At 39.3% G+C, this 10323-nt stretch overlaps 1 protein-coding gene across 1 annotated transcript in view; it reads right to left on the bottom strand.

Moving 5' to 3' along the window:
• Positions 1 to 1593: 1593 nt before the first annotated feature.
• Positions 1594 to 10323, bottom strand: part of dgkzb (diacylglycerol kinase, zeta b) — a 31028-nt gene continuing 22298 nt past the window's right edge. Inside the window, exons 23-30 of the mRNA XM_039017176.1 lie at positions 9042 to 9241; positions 8363 to 8467; positions 5722 to 5756; positions 5228 to 5271; positions 4840 to 4960; positions 4510 to 4546; positions 4167 to 4266; positions 1594 to 3508 (exon numbers count right to left, since the gene is read on the bottom strand). Of these exons, the coding sequence (XP_038873104.1) occupies positions 3392 to 3508; positions 4167 to 4266; positions 4510 to 4546; positions 4840 to 4960; positions 5228 to 5271; positions 5722 to 5756; positions 8363 to 8467; positions 9042 to 9241 (759 nt within the window). The 3' untranslated portion in view covers positions 1594 to 3391. The remainder of the gene's footprint in view (positions 3509 to 4166; positions 4267 to 4509; positions 4547 to 4839; positions 4961 to 5227; positions 5272 to 5721; positions 5757 to 8362; positions 8468 to 9041; positions 9242 to 10323) is intronic.

The following is a 10323-nucleotide window of genomic DNA, read 5'->3' as shown; positions in this document are numbered from 1 at the left end:
TCCCACTAACAGCAAACCAGATGGGATGGTGTATCGCTGCAGAATGCTGTAGTAGCCGTGCTGGTTAAGTGTGCCTTGAATTCTAAATAAATCACAGAGTGTCACCAGCAAAGCACCCCCACACCATCACACCTCCTCTACCATGCTTCACGGTGGGAACCACACATGCGGAGATCATCCGTTCATCTACTCTGTGTCTCACAAAGACACAGCGGTTGGTACCAAAAATCTCCAATTTGGACTCAGACCAAAGGACAGATTTCCACCGGTCTAATGTCCATTGCTCGTGTTTCTTGGCTGAAGCAAGTCTCTTCTTATTATTGGTGTCCTTTAGTAGTGGTTTCTTTGCAGCAATTCGACCACCAAGGCCTGATTCACACAGTCTCCTCTGAACAGTTGATATCGAGATGTGTCTGTTACTTGAACTCTGTGAAGCATTTATTTGGACTGCAATCTGAGGTGCAGTTAACTTATCCTCTGCAGCAGAGCTTCCTTTCCTGTGGCAGAGCTTCCTTTCCAGCTTCATTTCCTGTGGCGGTCCTCATGAGAGCCAGTTTCATCATTGATGGTTTTTGCGCCTACACTTAAAGAAACTTTCAAAGTTCTATATACCACCCCTACCTTGTCATAACACAACTGACTGGCTCAAACGCATTAAGGAAATTAATTCCACAAATTAACAAGGCACACCTGTTAATTGAAATACATTCCAGGTGACTATCTCATGAAGCTGGTTGAGAGAATGCCAAGAGTGTGCAAAGCTGTCATCAAGGCAAAGGGTGGCTACTTTGAAGAATCTCAAATATAAAATATATTTTGATTTGTTTAACTCTTTTTTGTTACTACATGATTACATATGTGTTATTTCATAGTTTATGTCTTCACTATTATTCTCCAATGTAGAAAATAGTAAAAATAAACAAAAATCCTTCAATGAGTAGGTGTGTCCAAGTGACTGGTACTGTGTATTAAAGCTGTGAAAAGCAGAATTATATATTTTTATTATCTCGTAGCTTTGTTGGCTGTTGCTTCTCAGGGAAGACTTGATGCCACCACCACCCTAGGTTGTTGGTTCTCTCCTCATGCTGAAATGGATCAGTCATACGTGGGGAGCATTTTTGGACAGTTGCTATTGGAGCCTGCAGCTGCGAAGCTGGGAAAAGTCACATGAAGGCCAACTTGTGGATGGAAGTCTTCCCCTGCGGAGTCCTACAAAGTTATCCTCTATTTTCCAACCTAAGAAAAGACAAGCCATCAAGCAACGAAACAGCCAATAAAATAATCTGCGAACTTTTGCCGATCCCATGGATTTCCCCAATCAAGCACAGGGCTTTTATCCACAAATAGTATTAGATAAAAGGGATGCTAATCTAAGATGAGGTCCCCCCTGTCCATGTAATCCTATTCTTTATGATCGAAAAGGGAAAACTCCTATTCTGAAACGCCAGGATGCTCTTCATTCTTTTAACCACAGAAAATAAAAGACAATTGAACACAGATCCCAATGCTTTACATAACTTAAACATATCAAGTAACCCTAAATGTACTGTATGTTTTAAAGTGAAGTAGTGACAGAGCCATAAACTGCGATAATCAATGTTTAAAGTTTTATTTTTCTCCAAACAAACAGTAACAAACAGGCTTGATGAGCAAATATACAGTACAACTAATATTTATTTGAATACATTTCATACAGGTCTGTCCATTACTCTGATCGCTGTTCATAAGTACAAAAACGATCTTTTGAAATCTCTGTAGTTACAATGGACAGTTCAGCAGTAGTCATTCTGACATTCTTAATGGCTTGATGCTAATTCTCTAACCCTGAATTGCACAGCAACTCAAAACAAAGCATTGATAACACACACATATACGTTTCATAACCCCTTAAAAGCAAACAAATAATAGGCAGTTCTTGCAAAGATTTCTAAGTATTGATAAAAGCAATCTATATTTCACAATAATCAAGCCATGTTTCTGATAATACTTGTAAAAGTTGTAAAGAGAAAAATAAACTGTTGTTGTAAGATACTTGACTGAGCAGTCAGGTTGCACATACAATAGTGTTTAATTAAGTTTCATTGAGACAACGGAATGCGAGACAAATTACTGATTAAGGCTAATAAAGTGAACTGAACTTCCTCCTCACATTCCATAAGTGTTCATAAACTGGCTAATATATGAAATATACAAAGAGTTGACTAAAGTAGTAATGATGTGGCATTAAAGAATGGATACAGAAGTGTATTTGTGATTTGTGATCATTTTGGGGAATCTGTTAACTGTTTTTTTGTTGAATTCTTACTGCACTTGTGTAGCATGTAGTAATCAACTTGTAAATAAGAACGTCTCACCTATACACAGAAAAACTATACATTGCAAAGTACACATTTGGAAAAATACATCAAATTTACATTGTATGTAACAAACATGGGCACAGTGCATAAAAATATCTAAAAGCTGTGGTATATAAATATCTAAGAACTGTTAAATGTAATGCACCAAGAGGAATTTCAAGCCACATAGAGAAATACAAAGCATTGTTTTTGTAATAAGAGTGGCAGTGCAAAACCAGCTTTTAATAATGAGTTATTAGGATGCCTGCTTTTATAATATTTGATCATAAGCAAAAACGCAAACAGTTCTCTATAAATAGTACAGCATTTCTTAAATATATCAGTTTATCAGTGATAGACATAAGTTATAAGTTACATATCCAATAGCAGAGCAAACATACTGCCATTCGAGTAAACAAGCACATCCAGAGGTCACGAGAATTCAAAAGGAAAGTATGAGCCTTCATACAATATGGCAAAGCATCTATCATATCTCAAGCCCACACTTACATAAACAGTATCCCTGGTTAAAAGCAACCTCCATCCATTTCAATGACACACTCAAACGTTACACATTCCTATAGATACCTTGCCATTGCATATGGAGAAAGATACAAGGTTCATAAAGCCACATTCAGATACAGTTACTCCAGCCCTGAAAATACCCCAAAAAGCTGTTGTTTTTTCATTTGCCCTTTCATTTACAATCGCTTGCTGTGTAGTAGCGGACTTGGACCCATTCGCAATAGAAGAAAAGCGGTTTTCATTCATGCACTCTTTACACATAGCACTCTAGTCAAACTGAAGCATCACTAGCAAGCGGATGAAAGGAAGACCTGCCTTCACTGGCTCGCCTCTAGACTTCGACCCATACTGGGAGTGTAGCCCATAGAAATAGTAATTCTATTTCGATGGTGTAATTAGCCTGGTCTGTTAGAGAGGGAAGACACCTACCACCCCCCTTGAACCCATTACAGAACTTCCTACTGTTAGGTATGGCAAACGGAGAGGGAGAAAGAGAGAGCGTGGTGCGGTTTCGGTAAATAGTGGGATCATCAAACGGCAGTCTCCTGGTCCTCTCGCTGGATCATCTGGTAGTGCTGGCGGTTTTCCAAGTACTCCGCCAGCTCCTGGTCATTGGCCTTCTCCGCACGCCGCTTCGGCGTCTCACCCTGTAAAAGGGAGATGGGTATAAGGGGGTGGAAAGAGAGAGGGGGGTGAAGGGGTGGAGAGAGGAAGGATGAGAGCGGGGAAGGATGAGAGAGAGAAAGAGGGAAGGGTGAAGAGAGAGAAAAGGGGTGGTGAGGGGGGTTGAGAGAAAGAAGGGGGATGAGAAAGAGAGAGGGGGGGGTATAGATATGTGTGTGTGAAACTGTGCATGTTGGTTGATTCTGATGACAATGACAAAAAAACACACTGAAACATACAATCTTCTTTTTGAATTGGCAAGTAAACAGTAAAAAATATTCTCATAATGATGACAGGCTTTTTCTTGTCACGAGTCAGTTCACCATGGTGACCGTGTAGTGTACTAAGACCATTGTGGATGTATAAGACCAGCCAGGAATCCTGCAGGGGTACAATTCTCACTGACAGAGAAGAACATGAAATCTCCATTACAAAGAATACACAGCGATTTCCCCCTAAAATAGGCCTTTACTGGACTAGAACTTGTCATTTTTATAACCATCAGCCTTGTTATGATAACCATCAGCCTGATTCATTGAGCCCTTTACCTGGTCAAGTAAAAAAGGCCCCTATAATCAGCCTTTACTGAACTAGAGCTAGCAAATATGATAACCATCATCCTGATTCATTAAGGTAATTTACCTGAAGGTCAGTCTTCATGAGGGAAGCCCCGGCTTCCACCAGGTAGTGGCAGATGGTCCTCTGACGCGTGAACGCAGCTTTATGGAGAGCCGTCTCGCCTCTGTGTCACACATAGACACACACGCACACACATGACATTTGTCAATCAGGTTGTGTTGTAGCTGGGAGCTCTAGGTTTGACCCAGTTGACAGACTTTTTTCCAGGAACTGACTAATTCATATAGATGAGGTGATTTTCATTTTAATTATTTGAGGGCAGAGCTTAGCTTTAATAGTAATCAGTAGAGAGTTGACCTCTGTGTCAAGATATTTAATGTAAAAGGAAGTTGACAACATGACTCACGTCTCTTTTTCGGTGACATCCAGGAGAGTGGTAGGTGCTGTGTGTTACAACAGACAGGATTCAGATATTGCATCCAGTATCTATATGAACACAAGTTCCCTATCTATTTCACATACAGTACATCTATCATCCATGTTGGATATGTTCAAATGTTTATTTATGTTTGGTCCACAAAAGTGATGGAAAATGTTAATATGTTCATTGGGTTTATATGTGATACTGCAGAGTGCTTCCATTATCGAGAACTTAAGAATTAAACAGTGTCATACCAGTACTTAATACCTAAAGTGATGGGAGTCAACTGCAGTGTTTGACAGGTCAGTCTCTTACCGTTGTCTATGATGTACTTAACAATCTCCTTGCAGCCCACCTCCACTGCGTAATGAAGTAAGGTGCAGCCCAAAGTATCCTGCGTGAAAATATCTGCCCCCTGTTTGTGGAGCTCTGTGAGCTGTGAACAAAAATATTAATTTACAGTGCTTACACTTGACAGTGCTTCAACTTTATAGTCATTACACTTTGCTGTGTTTCAATTTGAAAGTACTTCAACTTGCTTTACTGTGCTTTACCTTTACAGCGCTTCAAATTGTACACCCACATTTGTCTACTATCTTACATTTTTTAAAGTGAGGGGTCAAAAGTAAATGTCAAAACACTGTCAGAGGAGGATGCATGGTAGGAATGAATGCTGTGGAACTAAACACGTTGTGGAACTTACCCTTTCCAGATCTTCTGTCTTCACACACTCAATTAACTCAGTTACTGTAAAAACAGAGTAAGGCATCTATACTCTTCACAATTTACTTATGAGGCTTTTCATTATATTTTTGAACAGTGAACCTTACGCGAGTCTGAAACTTTTCTGTGTGTAAATACAATATGGTTCAAATGTGACATGGCCAAAATATCATAGCACAATATCTTGTACAATTCTGAATCATGAAAGTTCTAAATATCTTTTGAGTAGTACATGACCCTAGGATGGCCACAAATGAATTCTAAGTGGTTTTAATGGCTTTCTCCATTCTGATTGTTTTACAAACAAACTAGGACAAAACTGATAGTGAAGCAGTCCAATTTGCTTTTACATTTATTTAGCACTGTATCAAATTACCTTTATAGACTGTATTGTAAAAATCCATACTGGTATGCAAGTACGGTTGTACCTATCCGTTCAAATTATTGAGAACAAATCAACAGGGGATGTTTTACCTTTTTCAGCATCACACGACAGAGCACTTCCAGAACTGTGAGAAGGGCAAGAGACAGATTTTACAACAAAGCTAAATGACATTGCACTGAGATGATGATCATAACAAGTAAAAGCATGGCAAGTAAGCATGACAGTAAGCGTGACACATACAGAATCAGACAGCATACCTAAGCATGGGTCTGAAATCAGCAATAGTTGTATGGGGCCGATGAACAGTCACAATTTTAGGCCCTCTCCTTCAAAGACAAAGACAGGATAAAGCATGGATGACATATCATACATATTAAGCGCTGTTTGACAAAGTGTGTTTGAATTTTTTTAATATATTTTTTTATTTATTAAATCACAACGATAATTGGGAAAGTGAGCCAGACCTGGGTTCAAATACTATTTAGAGTAGGCCTATGTATGTCAATTACTTTAAAGACATTTGGTAGTAGGTATTTAGATTTTTTTATTTGAAAACACAAGTAGTTCAATATTGGAAATACTGTAAATTTGGAAGGTATTGGCATGTATTTGAAAATACTGAAATGTAGAGTATTTATACAAATATTTAAAATACTCCCATGCATTTGAACCTGGTCTGTTTGGTATTTGAAATAAGGTATTTGGAAAGTAAGCTATTTATAGAAAAGTATATGAAAATACTTCCAAAAGAAGTAGTTGATTTGGGCCACACATTTGAAAATTCCTAAATACACAGAATTAAGTATTTAAAGGACAAATAATCAAATCAATCAAATCAAATAATCAAATACACGTGTACTGTATATGATCACAGGTTTGGAGTGAGCTAAAATTTGTCTCAGGGAACTGTCGTGGCAGAATCAGATTTAGCTAAGTAACATAGATAGATAAGATGTTATTTTCATCATATGCTTGTGAGATACTTGTCATTAGAATCTTCTGAGCTAGGGATTGGTAACTTGGGGCCAGAGAGGGGAGAGGTCAGGCTTGTCTTCATATGTCAATGTATCTGTTAAACCATGTGGTGCTAAGTAGAATATTAGAAGGGGAGGAGGACAGAGTGGAACGTTGTTTTCTTATGGGAACGTTGTTTGTAACTATTCCTAAACCATGTGACGGGATGGAGTTATTAATTGGGGAACCAGTTAGTTATCTCATACAATGTCTGTACGCCAGTCACTCCCTACTTTTCTCATAGGGGGAAGGAGTTTGGCCGTGTTTGGAAACATTGTATGTCCCCTCTGAGGTTGCCCTTATCTTGACCTAGTATTTGACCTAAGGGGCTCACTGTCTGATTTTGAGTTTGTCCAGGTTTGGGAGTATCTAGAAATGACAATTGATATATGCCATTGGATGAGGTAATGTTTTGGTAGACAGTGAAGTATCAAGCATGAGATTTAAACCTTGTCTTGGGAGATCAAACTGAACAATGATTTATATCTGATGCTGTCTAGCGATAGGATACTCTTCTTTCGGGTAAAGGATTCTTTGTAAGTTGAGAGGGGTGTATCTTGGCTATAAATGAAACTAAGAATTGTTTTGTAAAAGACTCTCAGAGAATTCATTTATAGACACTGAATTGATCTGAGAGTCATTAAAGGGCTTTGGTGAAGCTTGTATATATATATTAAAAATGGAATATATAATTTAACTCTGACTTGTGTGTGGTTGGCTCTCTCTCTCTCTTTATTGAGTAATACAGGAAATGTCCACGACAGAACAATGCTGAATCAAGTTCCTTGGAAGTTTTTGAATACTTGAATGGAACATGTGTCCAAATCATTTCTCTTATGACTCAATCCATACTGAACCTGAGAGAGATGACATGGCTTTGTAACACTAGGCTTTGTCACATCATTTTCTTACGCCAACCGACATTGCAGGCGGAATTGTCGTGCTATCTGACGTAAGACAATGTTGTTACATAGCAAGCCATACTGCTATGCTGATGACTGACCATGAAGAATAAAACACAAATCCATTATAATTAAAATAAACCCTCATGTATGCTGTTAAGTAGTTATAGTTATATTAACTACCCAATTGTCAACATTGTGAGATCTGATGTTCTACCAACATTGTTTCAAGGTAGTTTGGTTATCGCTCCTGGCCATTGCTCATGACCAGAATGCTATGATGCCACACCATTAGAATGTAGACACTGATTGAACAGTCATCCAAAGGTCTGATAATCTCCCGGGTGGCGCAGTGGTCTAGGGCACTGCATCGCAGTGCTAGCTGCGCCACCAGAGTCTCTGGGTTCGCGCCCAGGCTGGGCTGGGTTCGCGCCCAGGCTCTGTCGCAGCCGGCCGCAACCGGGAGGTCCGTGGGGCGACGCACAATTGGCATAGCGTCGTCCGGGTTAGGGAGGGTTTGGCCGGTAGGGATATCCTTGTCTCAGTATGTAAAATGTAATGAAAAATGTAAAAAAAAAAAAAAAAAAAAAAAAATGTAATAAAAAATGTATGCACTCTACTGTAAGTCGCTCTGGATAAGAGCGTCTGCTAAATGACTAAAATGTAAAAATGTAAAATAATTGGTCTGATAAATAACATTGGTGCAACCATAGGCCAACAATAAATGGACTGATGAGTTGGTAAAACCATACTACAATTGAAAATGTCCACAAAGATATATAGGATAGGATTCAGGCTAAAGTCAGGGTCTGACCTGCACTGGCCGGTCTTGGAGGAGGCCTGGGAGTCGCTGCTGTGAGCCAGGGCCTCTGTCACCGAGCTGTCACTGGACACCCTCTTCCTCTGGGACTCCCTGATACTGCAGGAGGGGAGGGAGAAGAGGTACAGGTTAGTGACTGGGAGAAGGACCACTCAGTACAGTAATAACATTTTTATGTTTTACATTCCTGCCAATATCTACGAATAGAATTGTCACTGTTGCGCTCAAAAGTTTGTGAATGGGTGTGTGTGTGTATGTAAAATTGGTCGTCAGTCTGTCTGAGACCCAGCCATGTAGTTGTGTCATCTTCCCTGAGGGAGCCAACATTATATACAGGACCAGATATGGATAATGAGCTATTGTTCATCACCAGACACCACACCACCCTCACAGCTTTGGTGGTGTGCAATAGTGAGTGACAGTCAGACAGCAATGAAAGAGGAAGGGAGGTTTGTGTGTGTGCGTGTGTGTGCGCACGTGTGTGTGTGCCTATCTTTCAAATAAATATGGTGCAAAGAAACCAAGCTAGAGTGCATCCAATGAAAAATATTACCTTGTTCAGTCTCTAAACCATAAAGGGACGGTTTCCCAGACACAGATTAAACTTAGTTCTAGACTAAAAAGCACTTTTAATGGAGATTAGGCTTAATCTTAATAGTGTTTTTATTCTCACCTGGGTCCTGGGGAGGAGGTGGGAGAGGAGGAGGAGGATGGGAAGGTAAACTGGCGAGATTCGGGCGTTTGGCACTCCCCGTACGAGTCTACCAGGTCGGGCATGCCCGGCGAAGTGCCCACCGTCTCCTTGATGACCAGCTCCGGGTCCAGGATGTAGAGGTCCTCCTGGGAGATCTCCGTCACGTAGTTGAGGTGCTCCTTGAGGTTGTAACAGGTTATTATAACAGTTTATAGCTTGTTTATAAAAGAGTCATGACAGTGTGTCATAACAACATGCCTCATTAAAACCCTGGGTGATATAGATGGTGGCCTTGCATACTTATAAGCTTTACCATAATGTTCAGGAGTTTATCCTAGTCAAGTCATGTGGTCAGAAAAAAACTATACGGCATATTCACAAATCAGTGTTTCCCCTTGGATTGTTTATTTATTTATTAGTAGTATAAACACAGGACAATTAAACAACAAAAAATAAGTAGGCCTCCACCCCACAATCTCTGATTGATTGAGAAATTCAAGAAGCTATCATCGTTAAGTAACATAATATATGCAAAGCATTGAATATTTACATTCATGCAATACTAAATTAATTTAGTAACTTTTCCCCAGAAGCATTTAACTGCAGGTCACTCTCACATCCAATGGAGGATTGTGCCTAACTGATTTAGGGGGCACAGTGAAGAGTTGGGAATTTCATTGTAAAACTTTTCCTTGTTAAATACAGTCTGTGAACAAACTTAAAATGTATAAGTTGATTGTTCGGATTAAGGGATGCCAAAGTCATGTTTTTTGTATTTCTCTTCCAGTTAAAGGGTAGTTCAGATTCAATTAGATCTGTAGACCATACTTTTTGAATGGCTAGCTCAGAATATGAGCGTTCCAAAAGTTGTTAATATATTATAGAGATCAGTCCCATTGGGAGCCCAGATAATTTATTTATAAATCCCATCATTGGATGGTTCGGTAGATGGGTTAGCTGACCTAAGTTGTAGATATATATAAAAAAAGATTTTTTGTGTATGTGTCTTTCAAATCTTGGATTGTTCTCAAACAACTGTCCATGATATCGACAAGGGTATGGATTCCACATTTGGATTATTGGGGTGATGAAAAAGGCCGCAAGGCGTTATTGTGAAATATTGGAGTATGGGCATGTTATTTTGATTACCAGTTACATTATTTTTCAATTTTACACCAAATAGAAATTATATGAGCAATAATAGGACCAAAGCGTAGTTTACATTGTTTAAGGACATATCAGTGAGTACCACCTATTCCAG

This window comes from Salvelinus namaycush, chromosome 21 (genome assembly GCF_016432855.1).
Source record: "Salvelinus namaycush isolate Seneca chromosome 21, SaNama_1.0, whole genome shotgun sequence".
Classification (NCBI taxonomy): Eukaryota; Metazoa; Chordata; class Actinopteri; order Salmoniformes; family Salmonidae; genus Salvelinus; species Salvelinus namaycush.
The sequence above is the reverse complement of the archived record's forward strand: the minus strand, read 5'-3'. Positions and strand labels throughout refer to the sequence as shown.